Source organism: Danio rerio, chromosome 2 (genome assembly GCF_052040795.2).
Source record: "Danio rerio strain M-AB ecotype USA chromosome 2, GRCz13ab, whole genome shotgun sequence".
NCBI lineage: Eukaryota > Metazoa > Chordata > Actinopteri > Cypriniformes > Danionidae > Danio > Danio rerio.
The window spans coordinates 23,163,384-23,183,085 of record NC_141022.1 but is presented as its reverse complement, the minus strand read 5'-3'; the positions used below and the strand labels follow the sequence as shown (position 1 = coordinate 23,183,085).

The 19,702-nt window shown below is 35.3% G+C and overlaps 1 protein-coding gene across 2 annotated transcripts in view; it reads left to right on the top strand.

Annotated features, from left to right (window-relative positions):
• Nucleotides 1-19,401, top strand: part of dpydb (dihydropyrimidine dehydrogenase b) — a 303,079-nt gene extending 283,678 nt beyond the window's left edge. For both annotated transcript variants that reach the window (XM_087239143.1, NM_212893.1), the window contains 3 exon segments: nucleotides 13,524-13,664; nucleotides 16,429-16,569; nucleotides 18,800-19,401. In XM_087239143.1, coding sequence (XP_087095269.1) covers nucleotides 13,524-13,664; nucleotides 16,429-16,569; nucleotides 18,800-18,964 — 447 coding nt within the window. In that variant the 3' untranslated portion in view covers nucleotides 18,965-19,401.
• The last annotated feature ends 301 nt before the right edge of the window (nucleotides 19,402-19,702 follow it).

Below are 19,702 nucleotides of genomic sequence, written 5' to 3'. Positions count from 1 at the left end.
TGATTAACTTAATTTGTTTAAATTTAGCCCAAATAAACAACTACTTAACTTAAAAGTCATCTTTGAATCATTTTTGTTCAGTGTACATAAATTAAAAAAGAAATACATAAATACAAATAAATCTTTTCACAGAAACCATCCAATTGAATCTCTTTATTTTTTTTTTATGTGTCAGTGGCCTTTTAGCTTTGTTAAAAATGTAATACACTGTCAAAAATGCTGGATTCCACACAATTCCTTCATGGTGTCCCAACTCAACCGAATAATGTAACTTAACTGTTTTTACAAATTTAAATGAATTAAACATAAAACAATTAAGTTGTCCAAAACAATCCTCAATAATTGTGTTGATTCTGCTTATTTTAAATAAGTAGTTCAAAAAACTGCACAAAATCTAAACATCATGTTAAAAGGAAATGTAATGACACCACATTACATACATACCATATATTATTATTGTCTTAATTTATTGTTTATTAAGCATGTTCTATCATCTTAATAAATGTAACGTCTTTAGTTGAAAATGTGTGTTATTCTTCAAAACACAGCTTTAAAAATCAAGAACTCAGCAAAGAAGAAAAGGAGAGCTGATCTCTTTCTGTTGTCGATTTGAGGAAGCTCCGAAGTTTCATTTGGTTGCTCATCTGGTCACTAGGAGCACTGTTGTCATCATGTTTCTTTGATTAAATACAGATTTTTAAAGTTGTGATATTTTTTTTAATCCTCCTGTATATTTGCATAACTTAAAATGCAATTAATGTGCTTCTATAAAATTGATTTATCCATAACTGTAGAATTTATTTACCATATTTAAGGCAATTACATTAGAATAAACTAAATTAAATTACCTAAAAACAAAAAAATAATACCATACTTTATTTTATCAGTGGAAAAGTAATTTAATTCCAGTCACTAAACTAAACTTTGTTACTAAATAAACTCAATACTCCCCATAAGCCATTTAAACGTTAAAGCAGACTTCTGCATTTAATATGCCTCTATGTGAATAAATTTAATTTGATGAAGGCATGAAGGGATTTGGTTAATTGTATACAGCAGGTTTTTTTTCCCCAATAAAGGTTTGATCATATTTATAAGGCCTCAGAAATGCAAGATTAAGCTTGACAGAGTCAGCAATGTCACTGCAGGTCAGACTCTCCACGGGTAATGAAATCATGTGATGACGCCTCAGCCGGACACAACAGCTTTCCACATTCAGACCGAAATAACATTCAACTGACGTCTTTCTGAAACGCCTTTCCATAGCACGCTACTGTATATATCTGTGGAGTGAGGTCTTTTTAGCTCTTAAAAGTGCGATTAGCGCCCATTACAAGGCAAGGATAAAGATTAACGCTTCTCTCTCGTCGAATCCCTAGGCGATCGGCGTAATGCTACAGAACAGAGGAGGCCGGGCTTCCATTCTAATTCGTGTATAATTTAAATCACTCAGCCCACACTGACATAATGTGCGCTCCTTCCTCCACTGCACTCTTGATTTACAATCCAGAGGGGAGATGGGAGAATTGACAAGCCCTGTGTTTTGGAAAAGCTCTGCATCTAATTAGCAGAGGCTTTCTGGTTGCCCGGGACATGAGATTTGGCAGTGCGTGTAGCTCCTCTCATTAAAACAGCACTCCTCATGGAGTGGACCCGCAAAAAAAAAAAAAAAAAAAAGAAAGCAAGAAAGAAAAAAAGAGCCTCCTCCTCAATAGAAAGACAGAAAAGAGAAAGATTCCTTTTCCAACCAACACGTTTGTATAACTGTTGTTTAGCACACGCTTTTATATGCGAGTATTCAACCTGTCTGTTTATCAGGCACCCAAAGCAAATGGCATTTTCTTTTTCTTTCAGTGTTTTTTTTTTTGTAAAAAAAAAAAAACATTCTTTGTGAAGACTCCCCATCATTATATTTTCCTTTTCCATTGTTAAGTGTAATGCTTTGTAGACTCGTCTTTGAGTCCGCTGAATGATCTTAGAGTGAATTAGCATAAAGCAGATACGCCGAGGCTCGTCGTTAAACAGAAAACAGAGAGAGAAGGAGAACACGCTCGTCTAATAGGGCTGAATGGGTTGCTATGAGGCGGGCAGACTGAAGTTTGTGTGTCTGAAAGACTGAAGTTAGAATGGGAGTCAGGGATTTCTGCTGGTTACCATTTAAGTAGCGAACATTTACTCGTAAGCCTGCCAGAGGCAAAATGGTGGTTGGGTTGCTTTGTGTGTGGTTCTGGTGAGATGTGAGAAGGACATGAAAGACTGTTAGTAGGGATTTACAATAATTGTATATTATTTTAAAGTAACCCTCACAGGTCAAAATGGCCAGGAGCACAAGGGTTTTTCTGTTACTGTGTTACTACATTTATTATTATTATTATTTATTTATTTTTATTTATTATTATTTCTTATGGGCGAGGCAGTGGCACAGTAGGTAGTGCTGTTGCCTCACAGCAAGAAGGTCGTTGGGTCGCTGGTTCGAACCTCGGTTCAGTTGGCGTTTCTGTGTGGAGTTTGCATGTTCTCCCTGCCTTCGAGTGGGTTTCCTCCGGGTGCTCCGGTTTCCCCCACAGTCCAAAGACATGCGGTACAGGTGAATTGGGTAGGCTAAATTGTCCGTAGTGTATGATTGTGTGTGTGTGAATGTGTGTGTGTATGTTTCCCAGAGATGGGTTGCGGCTGGAAGGGCCTCCGCTGCGTAAAGGGCTTGCAGGATAAGTTGGCGGTTCGTTCCGCTGTGGTGACCCCGGATTGGTGGAGGGACTGAGCCGACAAGAAAATGAATGAATGAATTATTTCTTATAGTTTTTTGGTATTTGGTATTGTTTTTTTTATGTACTATAAATGATTTTTTATTTTATTGTTTTATTTTATAATAATAATAATTATTATTATTATTATTATTATTATTATTATTATTATTATTATTATTATTATTATTATTATTATTATTATTGTTGTTTTATTATTATTGTTATTATTATATTATTATTATTATATTACCATTATTATTATTATTATTGTTGTTGTTGTTGTTGTTGTTGTTGTTGTTTTATTATTATTATTATTATTATTATATTATTATTATTATTATTATTATTATTATTACCATTATTATTATTATTATTATTGTTGTTGTTGTTATTATTTTCCGATCCGTCCATTGTGTCAAATGTGTCTTAATTTTATACAGGTTATTAAATAATAATTCCAAAAATTCTAGCAATTGTCGTAATTGTATGTATCTCATGACATTTTGTTTATATAATATATAAAATAGTTATATATTGTTATTTTTTTTTCTTTCTGAGCAGAAACAAATGAATATTGGAATATGTAATGCTAATATGCTCTAAATGCTCATAGCAATGCAATGCTGATGTTAACATTAACATTTTGAGAACAAAATATAACAATAATAATAATTGTTATGGTTTGATAAGATATGAGCAATGTTATTCTTAGATTGTATTAATACTAATGGTGGCAGTGTACTGTATAGTTTTATTTTGTTTTTGAGTACAACAAGTTTGTTTATATATATATATATATATATATATATATATATATATATATATATATATATATATATATGTATATGTATATGTATATATATATATATATATATATATATATATATATATATATATATATATATATATATATATATATATATATATATATGGGTAATTGGGTAAAGCCTCCAAAATTTAACAAGGTATCCAAAAAGGTAAAAAGGCATTTTTGTCTTATTTTTTCAAAGTAATAAAATTTCTGCCATTTTCCTTGAAAATCCAAATGTAATTTACACCGGGTCATAGAGTGCATCATGTCCTTTAAAAAGATTTTTAATGGAAAATAAATAAACAAACAAATCACTTAAATTAGCATTTTATGGTTATTGCGCCTACTTGGTTAGAGGAATATTAAATATATACAGAGCAAATAAACTGAAATATGAAAACAGACAAGTTTCTAACTCCAGCTTGAAATGTAAATAAGCTTCATTTCCAAATATAATCAGATATGCTTAAAAATCCCCATTCTCCTCTCATTTGTATGCAGGTCAAACTGACATGGATAGATTTGAAAAGATAGATTCCTCTCAGCTTGATTTTTATTGATTTGGTTAGTTTGATTATTTGTATTTCTACGCTGCAAAAAATATTGCTATCTTATTTTTTTGTTGTTGTTGAATCAAAAGAACTTTTCTAGTCATCTCAACATGTATCAATCAAAATGACTTTGCATACTATTTAAATATGTAGTTGCCACCTGATAAACTTATTAAAACAAGTTAAAGTAACTTAAAAACATTTGTAGTCATGACATTTTGCTATATCTTTCTGATGAACACTCAGTTTGGGGGTTGAAGATAAGGTTAGAGTATTTGCTGCAAAACCGCTGCAAACGGCTCTCTTTATGAATGCCCTTAAATGAAAAACAAAACAAAAAAATGTCACAAATGCTTGTGTGATATTACTTATATAATTGTATCATTACCTAAAAATACAGAAAACTAAAATCCATGAAGTGATTTTGTTGTTGTTGTTGTTGTTTTCAGAACTTCAGGCTATTCTAATAGATTTCATTATGCAGTGAATGATTTTGAACACTTAAGACATGTTTTTGTTTGTTTGTTTTTTGTGATGTGAGTGATGCTGGATAATGTCAGCTCATACATTGTTAAAATAAAAATTACAGTATTTTTGTTGACAATTAATAACACACACCCCTCGTGGTGAGTCGTGATGGAGTGATTTTTGTTGTTTTGTGGCACCTGTGTCTGTGTGGGCTGGGTATTAAAATCAATGGTTGTCCTGTTGAAAGTTCTTGTTTAATTTTGGAACAGCAGATTGGCTTCTGTTTTAGGCAAAAAAGAAAAAATAGAAAAGGAAGAAAAAGATATTGCGTGTTTTATATGTCATTAAAGAAATTGTGTTCAAAGCTGAATGGACAGCATCTGTGGCATGTTGATTAGCACAGAAAATAATAAAAAAAACATGCTGACAGAAATACTTTTTCAAGTCTGTTGGGCAATTAAGCTTAGCTGTCAATGCATGTAAAAACATAAATAAAAATACAGTATTAATGAGCTGTTCCACATTAGGGGGTACTTAAACCAAATAAAGGCCATCAAGATGTAGGTGATTTTTTTTCTTCAGTTAAAACAAGTTCATTGCTACCAGTACATTGGGAGTAACACACAGTATATATTAGGGATGTACTCAAAACTATATTTCTGAGAAAAGTTTGCTTAGGCGAATGAAGCGAATGGGAGGTAGCGGGAACTACAATTCCCATCAGCCTAGCCATGGCCATCATCCTTTGCGGTCTGTTGTCGCTACAGATCCAGTAATGCGGAAATGGACTGTGTTGCTAGTAGCGGGGAAGAAAAAGAGCTGGAAATGATCGAACCTAAAGCGGGTTTTAAATCGGATGTGTGGAAGCATTTCGGTTTCTTTCCAAAAAGATACGAAAAAGTAGAAAAGGTGACAGACAAAGAAAAAAACTGTATGCAGATGTTACACCATATTCTGTGACCTGACATATTTTGACGGTCACAGAATATGGTGTAACACAGGCACTGCAAGACTGTGGTGAAATATAAGTCGGGGAATACGACTAAAAACAGTCATAGGGACTGCAGAACACAGCACACTTGTTGAATTGATGCAGACATTCACTTGTACCGTAAAGAGACCTCTATCCCACTCATGGCTTGTCCTCTCAATTGGTGGAAAGACAATGCACAATGTTACCCACTGCTGTCAACCTTGGCTAAATCGTATCTCTCTGTCCCAGAAACCTCAGTCCCAAATGAGAGGGGTTTTTTCTGTTGCAGGGGACATGCCCAGAGATCCCAGCTTTTACCAGATTATGGTTATATGATAATTTTCCTCAAAAAACCCATCTCTATCTAAGTGAGTGAGTGATTAAATGTTGAATGTGATGAGTTTTCAACAATACTAAACTGAAACTTTATTTTTTGTTATGGTTTAATAGTTTTTTGTTAATAAAATTGAAAAATTAAAGTTCCTGTTTCAAAACTTACAGATAGATAGCTAATTTGTATGTCATTTATATGTTCAGTGCTGAGGTAAATAAACACTTTTGACACTTTTTTCGAGTCTTCGAAAAAAGACTTTTCGTTTTTGTTTTGTTTTTCCTGTAAATTATTCAATAAATACCGTACCGTGCCATTTATATGTTTGAATAATATCATTTGCGCCCACAGAACTGCCGCTCACTGGATATTTTTTTTTCTGACTATTTCACATAAACCCTAGGGATTGTTTTGCGTGAAAATCCCAGTAGATCAGCAGTTTCTGAAATTCTCAGACCAGCTCGTCTGGCACCAACAACCATGTCCCGATTAAAGTCAATCAAATCACCTTTCCTCCCCATTCTGATGCTCGGTTTGAACTGCTGATAGACAGATCGTCTTGACCATGTCTGCATGCCTAAATGCATTGAGTTGCTGCCATGTGATTGGCTGATTAGAAATTTGCGTTAACGAGCAGTTGGACAGGTGTACCTAATAAAGTGGCTGATGAGTGTATATTAACCTGCTTCTGATGCTACAATATCTCATTTTACAGTAGTTAATTTGTGGCATTTGCATGTTCAGCTTCAGTTTTGGGACTTCCCCAACCATTACCTTTTTTCTTCTTACTGGTGCTGTCAGAAAATGCCCCAAGAAATTGACTTTTATATTTTGTACAGCACACCCTCAGGCTGTTTCTTTTTAATAGCAAGCTGTCACCTCCTTAAAAAACAAAGTAGTGTTGAAAGTTGCCATGTAATCAAGGTTTCACAAGCGAGCCAGTTGTCCTGCTGTTTATTTTGACTGATACGCTGTTAATGACATGCCTGTGTCTGGCCTGTGTGTTTTTGTGAGCATGAGAATGGGACCGGTGTGTGTATGTGTGTGTACGTTTATCTCCCGATGGCTTTCTCAGACTGTCTGCTGCAGGGCTCGAGCGCTTGATTCATTAGACTGTCAGCCTGCGCCTCTGAGACTAATGCTTTTATGCAGGATTAGAACAGGGCCACCAGTGTTAGCTCTACAGGGAAATAAATACATGGAGGATGCGCCCCCCTTAAGCTAGCCATTAGTCCTGCAGTCAACACCGCCACCATAGATTTGTTTCTCTGATTTCTCTAATATACCCCTCTTTTTCATTCTGCCTGCTACTTTTTTAAAGGGGTCATATGATACCACTTTTGACAATATGTAATATAAAGTTGAATCACAAATGACACACTATACACTTTTATGCATGCTTTATACCAACCCAGGCTCATTCTGAAAACATACCTTTATATACATTTCTGGAGATTGCGAAATACGTCCCAGGAGCTACATTTTTTATTTATTTATTTATTTATTTTGTAGATTTTGCTTTTTTTTTCACGAATCCACCAGAAGCTGCTGTGTACACTTTTTGAGATCACAATTTTTTTTCTTGCGTGCCATTGGCTCCTGCTGTTCCTGTGTAAATCCACCAGAGACTGCTGTCGACTGATTGACAGAATGCCTGACTAACTGACAAATTGACTGACCCACCCACCCCCTTTCCTAAACCCAATCACCAGTAATAAAAAGCAATCCAGAAAAAGAAAAGCCCTCACCTCATTTTTTCAGTTGTGCTACAGTATGATGAGTAAAAAGCTTAGGTGTTGGCTCCAGATGGTACAAAATACAGTACAAAAACAAGAAAGTGTGCATTCTCACCCTGTTATTTACTTTTTAAATTTTTTTAATTCTGTTTTTGACTTACCCGCTTTCTGGAACTGTTCTTCACGGATTCAAACCCCGTCGTTGCGGTCAACTGCACTCTGCTACTCAAGTCTTCCAATGTACATGGCGAGCTAACTGGATAAACTGGAAACCGCAGGAGAGCCGTCCACACTGAGGTTTGTGGTCAGCTGGTGAGCGCGAAAAGGATCGGCGTCATACCGCCCCAAAGTTTTAGTTTTAGACTAAATGCTCACATCTGGCTACATAATTTGCGATCTACAGAAATGTATATAGGGCTACGTTTTCAGAATGAGCCAATGTTGCAATATACACTTAACCACGTACTGTACAGTAGTTTATGAGTTTAGTGTCCTCCAAAAACTCAAACCATTTCCCTGATGACGTTTAACGGTTGTAACATTTGTAAAAAAAAAATTAGGCCAAACTACCAAATAGTACCTGTGATTCACTATTTAGAGGCAGCATAATCACATGCGTAGGAAAATTTTGCTTGCACTAAATAAATCAAATAAATCAATCCGAAATCATTAAAATGATTCAAACTCTGTGCCTAATAGCACCTCCCATTCATCAACAGCTCCTCCACTTTCACTATTTGAGCAAAGCTGCGATCATTGAGTGCATGTTCAACATTCCACACTTATTTATATTGATTGATTTTTATTGATTGAGTTGAGTGCAGGGTTTTATCTGGATATAAGTACATTTGTTCTTTTTAGAATCTTTTTTTTTTTTTTTTTTTGCAGAGTAAATGCACACTATTTATGCCATTGAATAGTGTATAAATGTGGAATTTGGGGAGCACTTTTAAGTCTCTGATTTCCCTAGAATGTGTCTGTGAAGTTTTGGCTAAAAATAGCCCATGGGTGTTTTATTTTAGCATGTATCATTTGTCAACTGCAGATGAGCTACTGCTTTCAAAAATATGACAGAGCTTTTACTGATCATATTTGTAAACTAAAAAAATTTGGTTCCATTCATTTTTGGAACACAAATCAAAATGTTCATGGATGAAATCTGTGAGCTCCCTTATCCTTTATAGACAGCAATGGTCCTAAGTCCTTTAAAGTCCAGAATGGGAGCAAAAAACATTTTATAGCATTCATATGATTACAGCTGGACAAATGAAGTTACATGAAATGTTTTGACACTGGCTCGCATGGTTCAGGATCGGTAGAGCTACGCATCGATGCCTTTGCTCTTCAGTGTTTGAACTCTCAGTAATGATTTAATCACACTGAACTGAGCTAAACTGAACTGAACTGGACTTAAACACTAAAACCTGAACCACACTGTTCCAGTTACTATGACCATTTATGTGAAGCTGCTCTGACACAATCTACATTGTAAAAGCGCTATACAAGTAAAGCTGAATTGAATTGAATTGAATTGACATGATTAATGTTTTTGTTTCCTTTACTGGAAGTTGGAACCCTTGCTGCCTATGAAGGAGCTGAGAACTTCAGTCGTTTTTCATATAAAATATCTTTATTTGTGTTCAAAAGATGATCAAAAGTCTCAAGAGTTTGGAATGACATGAAGATGAGAAATTGATAATGGAATTTTCATGTTTGGGTGAATTAACCCATTAAGTTGTTTATATATATATATGTGTGTGTGTGTGTGTGTGTGTGTGTGTGTGTGTGTGTGTGTGTGTGTGTGTGTGTGTGTGTGTGTGTGTGTGTGTGTGTGTGTGTGTGTGTGTGTGTGTGTGTGTGTGTGTGTGTGTGTGTGTGTGTGTGTGTGTGTGTGTGTGTGTAAACGTTAGCCTTACTAATTTACTTAAGCAACCAAAATATGTTTTTCAGATTCATTCACATAAGTTACCTGAAAGTAATGCACGCGATTCATCTTGTACTTTATCCTCTTCTTGGTTCCTCTTGGCTTCTTGGCTCTCTTCTTGCTGTCTTTTAGAGCTGCAACTTGCATCAAGTAATAATAATTATATGCTGCTAGCAGCCGCATGATAAGTGGGCCGCGCGTACGTGGTTGCATGCGCACACAAAAAAATGTGAATTTTTTTGTTCAGTTTTTTTTTTTTTTTGCAAGTGTCATAAAATAAAATATTTAAATGTATTTATCAACATATTATCAATGTATTTTTATTTACACTGAGTGTATGTTAATATTACTAAATTATTAATAATAATATATACATTTTTGAGGACGACGCGGTGGCGCAGTAGGTAGTGCTGTTGCCTCACAACAAGAAGATCACTGGTTCAAGCCTCAACTGGGTCAGTTAGCAATTCTGTGAGGAGTTTGCATATTCTCCCCGCGTTCACGTGGGTTTCCTCTGGGTGCTCCAGTTTCCCCCACAAGCCCAAAGACATGCGGTACAGGTGAATTGGGTATACTAAATGGCCATAGTATTTGTGTGGGAATGACTGTATGGGTGTTTCCCAGTGATGAGTTGCAGCTGGAAGGGCATCCGCTGCGTAAAAAAACATATGCTGGATAAGTTGGCAGTTAATTCCGCTGTGGCGAGCCCAGCTTAATAAAGGGTCTAAGCTGAAAAGTGAATGAATGAATAAATGAATGAATGTATGAATATGCTTTTTTTTTTGAGCAACAAGATGGTGCCCCCCTCTGGAGTTGGTCCCCTACGCAACCTGCATACTCTGCATATAGGGAGCGGCAGTACAGCTCCCTAACTTTGCTTGTATAAAGTAAAACAATTGACCCTTCCCTAAACCTCGCCCTCCTTAGTTACTTTTGCTAAGCTTTTCAAGCTTTTGTGCCTGGCACGGCTTTTACAATGTCTGTGCGCCAGTGTCAGGCATTGCCAGGGATATAATTAGTCATTTTTGGCGAACGGGTGAGATATCTGAGAAAGCCAGACAAAAAAGGACTGCAGTATGCATTACAGGAGTATATATTTATGACATAATGGGCAACCGATTAGAGAATAATTCGATCAAAATTTAAGCTAGCTTAGCCTAGCCGCTTCATACGCTGACCATTCAACAGCTTAGTTCATGCACAGCAGGAGAGGTGAAATTTAAAAATAATCTAATAATAACAAATTAAACAGTGATTTTTCTTTTTTAGCCAAAAAGCCTGATCGACTAAATGTTGTGCAATGAAATATAGTGTTACTAACTGACGAGGAAACACGCATGGACGCTCCTTCTACAAAATCAATTCATAGAAAGAACAGCCAGAAAGGGGAAACTGATAGATTTGTGTCAAATATTAGCATCATTGACCCATAACAATGTACAGTAAGTAAAAGGGAAAAAATTTTACCATCCCGTCCACTTTAGGGATGCCGGGTATCAGATTTGCACAATCCATATGCACAATGCTCTGGTCTGCACGTACGGTTGCTAAGCCACGATTGGTAGATGGTGGTTTTTGTGTGTGGCTTAGCAAAGGGTCAATTACAGTATGTAATAATATCATAATTACTTTTACCTTCATGCTTTTGATGCATGATCTGAATGTGACACTCTTTTGAAAAGACATGTTATTTAATGTTGAAGAAAACCATGCATGTCTAACGAATGTCCTTAAAACTACACGACTGCAGTCTTCACCAACAGTTGATATCGACCCACACTTTCTGAAGGCCAAATAAAGTGTTTAGTTTTCCCCAAATCCCTGCGACACAACTTCAAAAACGATAATGATGAAATTATGCAAATATTTCCACATAGTGACTTTCAACATGTGAGGGAAATTTGGAATTAGGTGTTTTCAGCAGGTCTTGTATTTTAGATAGAAATATATTGTTTTGTTTTTGCAAACCATATACATATACAATCAGCTACATAACACACAAGCACACATACTACAAACATGAAATGCATCAAATGACCCCCTTTAAAAAAAACAACACTCTTGTGAGAAGTTTGACGCGCTCGGCTAATAACTAAGTCTCGTCGTGTTTTGATTTTTCCTTTGCGGCGGAGACACTTCCATCTGGCCATGGTGGAAATGAAGGGTTACAGACGCTTGTGGATGACAGCTTTGAGGAGATTGTGTGACTGGGAAAATGCTAGACCAATTTAAATGTCCCGTCGTTGGGACGAATGGATTTGCAGCAGGCGTTGAAAGGAATACTTGTTGCAGGAAAGGTGGAATAGGCTGTTGTTAAAATCCTCTATTCTTTTGCAGAGAGGTCACGAGGAGAAACGCAGAACGAAACCATCATTAAGAATATTCAGTGTTTGCTTGAACGTTTCGAATTATCAATATGATAATTAGCCTCCAAAAAAGACTTCTTCATAATAGAGCATTTATAAAAAAAAAATTAAAAATAATGAAAATATCAGTTATTGGAAGTGGTGCCCATCAGCAACCCATAAGTCCATTTCCCTCAAATTACCATTCATTACCATTTTAGTGTCAAACCATTAGTTTGACCAGCTAATCCTTGCAATTACCGGTAGTATTATACGATTTCCTAACAATTCATTGCAGATTCGCTTTATGGCTCCATTAAAAGGATGGCTAATTTTGTGGCAAACTTGATTTCTCGTCAGTGGAGCCGACGTTTCCTGTCGAATGGCCTTTGGAGAGCGAAGCCTCCAGGCTCTTTTATGGCCACCTCTCAGGCTCGCTGCGTCGGTATGAGAGTGTGACTGTGAATACGAATCGCCTCTTTAGCCCCGCTGCTCTGGAGGGTCAGGCGTGTGTGCAGGACTCTGAGGCAAAGATGGCACTACAACCACTTTTGTTCTAAATGGATGTGGGAAGTGATAGCAAGGATGTTTTATCACACCTTCCATTAAATCGGAGTAAAAAGCCTGGTTTTATTTAAATATGCATATGAAACGTCCACGCCTCACGTGTTTTATGTCTATCTTGTCTTGTTATAATTTTCTAATAACTAACTTTCATTAAACAGTAATTAACATACATTTTTATAATGCTGAATGGATGAGTAGTTCATGTATATTCATAGAAAAATAAATAGAAAGTCACAAATCAAAGTTTATTGGTGTGTATTAAAGGGATATTTCACCCAATATTAATATGTGCTCACCGTTTACTGACCCTCAAGTGCTTTCAAAGCTTTACGAGTTTCCTTTCTTTCTCTTGAAGAAAAAAATAACGTATTTTGAAGAATATTGGAAACTAGTAGCCATTGACATCCAATAAAATATAAACGAATACAATGAAAGTCAATGGACAACGGTTTTCAGCTTTTCTCAATGGTTTGCAACAAGTGAATGATGACTGAATTAGATTATTTAGGTGTACAGTTACAGTATGACTCCTCACCAATATCTTCTCTTCAGTGACAGATTAGGGTTTACTATTGGCAGTACAATATATTGCCATTAGATTCAGCAGTGCAACATGCAATCATTGTATTCCCTGTAGTATATGCACACCCTGATCTAATGGGGAAGACATAGGTGAACAGTTATTTCTTAATTTTTTTGGTGGACAAAAATGATTCATGGAACTTTTTATGATCACCACTGACGTTAGGTAAAATGTGCTGACAGTGTTTTTGGTTCCTTGTTTGGACTTTGAACGTCTTTTGCTATCAATGGAGGATGAGAGAGCACCAGGATTTCATCTAAAATATCTTAATTTGCATTCTGAAAATAAACTAACTAAAGGTTTCTGTGTATTGGAATGATGTAAGGGTAATAAATAGCATAATTAGCAATTCACAGAATTTTGCTACTAAAATCACAATAATATTTACAATGTCCATGAAGGTGTTGATTCTGCAGTTCATCTTTAGCCTGTCTTGTACCTGAACTAAACCTTAAACTTTGAATATATCATTTTTTCTCTCTTTAAGAGTCTGCCTAGTTTCGGGCCGTACTTGCAAACGAAGACTCAGGCACTGGCGAAGTACAAGAAAGATGCCAGCGGTGATGTGATCATGGACACCGGCGCTGCTAGAGTAAACATCCCCAAAAAACCAATCCCTAATGTCAAAGTAAGTCTGATCTTCAAATATCATTCAACTATTTGGTATTGAGGCATTGCTTATTTAGTTAAATATATATAGGGACTCAGATTAATTACATTTTATGCTGATTTGTCAATTTAATAAATGTATTTAAAAAGTAACTGTTATTTGGTAAATTACTTTTCAGTACTTTGGATGTATGTAAACTGTCATTTTAAATATATTATAATGACATATTACAATTACAATAATTACATATATTTATATATGTTTTTAAGATAATTTTATCCAGTAAGGGAACTTTAAACATTATGATATCAAAGTTTTTTAACATAAACAATTTTAATAATTACATTTCCTTATCATTTAATTGTGTCACTGTATCTACAAAAATAAATATTAAGGTTTGATAATGAACAAGAAATCAGCATTTCTGGTCTGAAGATTGGAGTAATGGCTGCTGGAAAGAAAAATTATATTAAAAAAAAATTGCAAATTACTTTTGATTTTCCTTTTTAATGCCTTTGGGCATTAAAGGGCACCTGCAGGGCCGCTGCTGGCCAAAAGGGTGCCCTAAGCAAAATTTTACTGTGGTGCCCCCCTCAGAGAAACAAAAACACACAAACATATTTATTTATTTATTTATTTATTTATTTATTTATTTATTTATTATTTATTTTTTTATATGCATAAATATACATTTAAACACTCAAAATTATACTTAAACATTTAAATATTTACATTACAAAATAATAGTTTACATTAAAATAAACCCTGACATGTCTTGTGCAGAAGCATTCCTAGTTTCAAACATTTACAAAAGGTAAGGAATAAAACCCTCTGTGTACCTGTAGAGATGGACGGTCCTCAGTGCTGCATCCTGTGTCTTAACCTGTGCAGCTGCTGGTGCCTCTGGAGCAGTGCTGGATCAGGACACCTCATCTTCTTTTGTGAAAAATTTAAGCATTGAACCACCCTGTACAATACAGAAGAAATTAATCATTTACAGAAAAAAAAAAACAACTCATCACATACCACTAAGACAATGGGCTAGTCGAGCACTCTTCATAATGTGTCTAAACTACAACCAAAATGTGGATTTAACTTGCACTATAATCTGTGGTGACAAAAACTGACCCTTACTGTCAGTAAAAATCAAGGACATTTGTGGTTCTTAAGAATTATTGAGTGTATTTTTAAACAAAAGTCTTTGCTAACATTCAGGAAAAAATAATTATTAAAGAATTTATGCAATAAAAAATTGTTTATGGCCGTACCATTACAGTACTTACTGTACTTTGACTCATTTTATATTATTGATCTTTCAGAAATCACAGAATATTAGTCAGCTTTGTTATTTCATACAGTAATGTACAAAAAAATAAAACTGACCTATTAAAAACACATCAATCCACCAATGTAAAGACTAAAGAGACTATATTGTCATTGCAGTGATACAAGCAATAACAACAGCAGCAATAGGAAATGTACAGAAATAAACAAAACAATAAACAACTGCAAAGAATTATATACTATATAAATATATATATAACATAATACAATAACTATATAATAAATAAAAGAGACAGTGAAATAATTATGCAGTGCATGTGTGGTTAGCTGGTGTGCAAACAGAATTGTAAAGTATTGCACAAGTTATTTATAATAATTGAGTGTGTGTATGTATCAGCAACATGGGAAAGAGGGGCAAACGTCAAAAGAAAGCATGTCCTGTGATAGTTTAAGCACAATGCACAGCAGCAAAGCAAGAAACTGAATGTAAACAACAACACAAAAGGCAGATTTGGTGCAGTTGTGGAGAAGTTTATATGTTAGCCTTACTAATTTACTTGAACAACCAAAAATATGATTTCCAGATTGATGGACATAAGTTACCTGAAAGTGATGCACGCAACTCACCTTGTACTTTTTCCGCTTCCTGGCTCCAGACCGCTGCTGTCTTTTCCTGGGCATAAAGCTGCAACTTAATTGCAATAATTATAACTAATGTATATGTTGCTAGAAGCTGCAAAGATAATTGGACCGGGCTGCTTTGCGCATCCACGGAAAAAAATACATCACATGTTTGTTTTTGCGTTTGTCATAAAATGAATTGTCTAAATGTATTTAACAACATATTATCAATATATGTTTTATTCACACTCACTTTATGTTAATAATATTATAAGATAAATGTAAAAAAAAATTTTGAGCAACCGAGATGGTGCCCCCCTCCGGAGTTGAGGCCCTATGCAGCCTGCATACAAGGAGCGGCGGTACTGGGCATCTATGATAAAAACCCTCTTTTGTAAGCTGTTCAGACAGAACTGTGTAAGAATAGTGTGTCCACAGTCATGTTGGTGTGATAAATCTCTTTAAGTCTCACAATAAGTCTCTTTTTTTAATTTTCTGACATTAAAATAGGATCCAAATCCCTCCCATTTTTGATGCTCACCGCAATTTGACGTAGGAGTGCAGTTTCCCCGCCGTAAAGGTGTTGTTTAGCCTGTCCTGTACCGTGAGTCTGTCTTGTAGCATATGTATTATTTGCTGCTCATAACAAAACAAACAGCTTTGTTCCTGGGGGTGATTATGCTGTGAGGGATCTCTAGGAGGAAATGGAGATCACAAACTAGCAGTCAGACATCAAAACTCATCCGCTTCTTCCAGCGCTGATTTAATTAAGCTAACTTAAGAACTCAATGCTCCCATTCAAACCGTTTCTTTGAGACGCCACCACTGTTTGTCTTGCCGTTTAATCCCTGTCTCTTTTCTTTTGTTCTGTGCGAAGGATGTGATTGCCCGAGCGCTGAGGCACATTGGCGCCTACCAAGAGCTGGACAACACTGAACAAGTGCAGGCCCTGGTGGATCCTGAGATGTGCATCAACTGTGGCAAATGCTACATGACCTGCAATGACTCAGGCTACCAGGTACAAGCACACACAACGTTAATTACATCATGTATGCACTCAAAATCTGTTGACAAGCTTTGCGATCCGGGTCATAATTTTCTAAACATTTCATATCTTAAAAATTGTCATTTTAATCCATATTGCATCCAATCAGTTACTTTCCTTTGTTGAGAATATGTGAATAAATATCACATTTGAATGTTATCATATTATTATTGCATTTAGTATTTCTTTTTTATTATTAATTAATAAATCATTCAAAAGTAAAAATGCACATAAACCTCACCCAAAAAGTGTGTGTGTGCACTGTAAAAGATTCTGGATTCCACATAATCATTCTTCATGTTTTCCCAACACACATCGATAAAAATAAACGTATTAATTTTTACAATTTTAGGGGGATTGAACATAAAACATTACATAAACATAAACAATTAGGTTGTTCCAAAATAACCTTGGAATTGTGTTGTTTCAACACATTTGAATTATTTGTGTGTCAGTATGTGAATAATGTTTCGTTTTGCAATAGGTTGTCAATAGATGTTTATATACAAAATTAAATCCCAAAAGTGTGTGAGATATGAAGAAAATGCTAATTATGTTTTACAAAAGCTTTTTGGCAATAACATAACAATAACAAAAGCTAATTAAAATAAGTGGATTGAAACATAGCTAATGGCAATATACATAGAGTTGAAGTCATAATTATTAGCCCCCTTTGAATTTTTTTTTCTTTTTTAAATATTTCCCAAATGATGTTTAACAGAGCAATGACATTTTCACAGTATGTCTGAAAATACTGAGCTTAACGCTGCAATTTAAGAAAACGCATGCAATTAAGAAACTGAAGAAAAAAAAACTGCATTTTGTCACAACGCAAATAACGTTAATAACACAACCTTTCAGTTAACAATCAATTAGGCTAATAATTTACAAAAAAAAACTCAAAAAACAAAGGATTTTAAAATAAAAAAAATAAAAAATGACCTTTCAAAGACCACCAACTTCACTGAGCAACAGTCAGGGCATTTCTTTGGTGTTACGTGTATATTTGCAAGTGTTATGACAAAATGCAGTACGTTTGTTCGGTTGTTTGTGTTGTGAGAATTTGCAACACGTTTGCTGTTAAACTGATAAGGATAATTTCTTAATTTGCTGTTGTTTTTTGTAATTGCGTGTGTTTTCTTAAATGCAGTGCATTAAGCTCTCTCAGCCACCATAGAGATATGATGAAAATGCTAAATATATTTTACAAAAGCCTTTTGAACTAGTGTAATTTCAGAAATAATACAAAGAATTTATTTTATCGTAATTATTTTACTATTATTATTATTTTCGAAGACTTAACTATGTGCTACGTGGCATGGCTCATTGGTTAGCACTGTCACCTCACAGCAAGAAGGTTGCTGGTTCGAGTCCCAGCTGGTATTTCTGTGTGGAGTTTGCATGTTTTCCCCGTGTTCGCATGGGTTTCTTCTGGGTGCTCCAGTTTCCCCCACAGTCCGAAGACATATAAGCGAATTGGAATAACTTAATTGGCTGTAGTGTATGAGTGTGTGTGTGAATGTCAGTCTGTATGGGTATTTCCCATTTCTGGGTTGCGCCTGGAAGAGCATCCGCTGTGTAAAACATGTATGCTGGATAGTTGGCGGTTCATTTCGCAAAGGCGACCCCTGATAAAAGGGACTACGTTGAAGGGAAATGAATTAATAAATACACATGGAGGGTCGAACCATCCTGGGGTGTAACATATTATGAAGGAAAAATAATAATAAATAGTGTGTATTTGGAGGGCCTTACGAACGTTACAAACACACAAAAGGTGTACTCCCTTACCAAAATCTATGCACGTTTAAGCAATAATTGTATATATCAAAACCAACCCTAATGTGTTATGATACACCATGTGTTACACATGAAAGCATTTACAGCTATATGATTTTGTTTGCAAAAATACACAAAGCCAGCAAATGTTTTCCGATTACTTGTCTTTTTTGAAGGTCATTCGATTATAGTCCATTGCTTCATTCATATTGCAAATATAAAGAGCTAAACACAGAGTCTGAAATAAATAATCCTGCCAATTATTTACCTTCAAGTACATTGTGCTCACTGCTTGTCATTGTAGTTGCTTCATTTTTTTTTCTTCCCCCTCTCTGAAAAGCTCTCCCATGAGTGGGGGAAATCCTCCTATGGAGAGTGGATAATTGCTTTAATGTAATAGCTTTTTTTTGGTCTTCTTTTACAGGCTATTAAGTTTGACCCTGAGACTCATCTTCCTGTAATCACGGACAGCTGCACCGGCTGCACTCTCTGCCTGAGCGTGTGTCCCATCATTGACTGCATCAAAATGGTTAGCAGGACCACACCGTACGAGCCCAAGAGAGGCCTGCCCGTTAATCCCGTCTGCTGAAGCACACCGTCACAGAGCGAATGACAAAAAACAGCAAGAGCATCCATTCCACTTCTAATTGCTGGGTGAAAAATTACCTTTATTATGAAAACGAATAATTAGCCGGCAGAAATAATTGCCTTATATTCCCAAGCCGGTTATGCCAGAATAATTGCGCTGGCACAGAAAGAGTTGCATTTTTTCAAAAACAACTCGACAGTGCAATGTGCCTTTCTGTCCCTTTTCCCTCAAGAGATGACAAAGAGATGACAATAAGATGTGAGATGGAGGATTGATTGATTGATTGATTGATTGATTGATTGATTGATTGAAGTGGTGTTGTTTGCTCTGGTAAGACTGACCATAAATAAACAGTAAAGGAGGAATATTAATAATTGGAACTATCAAAGATAATTGTATGACTGCTAAGTGTGATTAATAAACATTATTAGCATGTATTATTTACGAAGCGGGTTTTCTTTACTTGATGTTTGTTGGTAATTATTACATCACAATACATATTTATGGACGAACAGTTTTTTAAAGAAATCATCATGACAGCAAATCGTCTCATAGTTTCACTTCAGCAACAGGGCCAAACATAATCTGCAGATTTTTATTTATTTATTTTTTTTGGCTATTTCTGAGCATAATTATGTCCAAAAAAATCTGCATATTTATGCTAAATTATTTTGAAAGTATAGTAATTAAACACATTTAAAACATGAAAACATAAACATGAACTCAAGAATTTTTTAA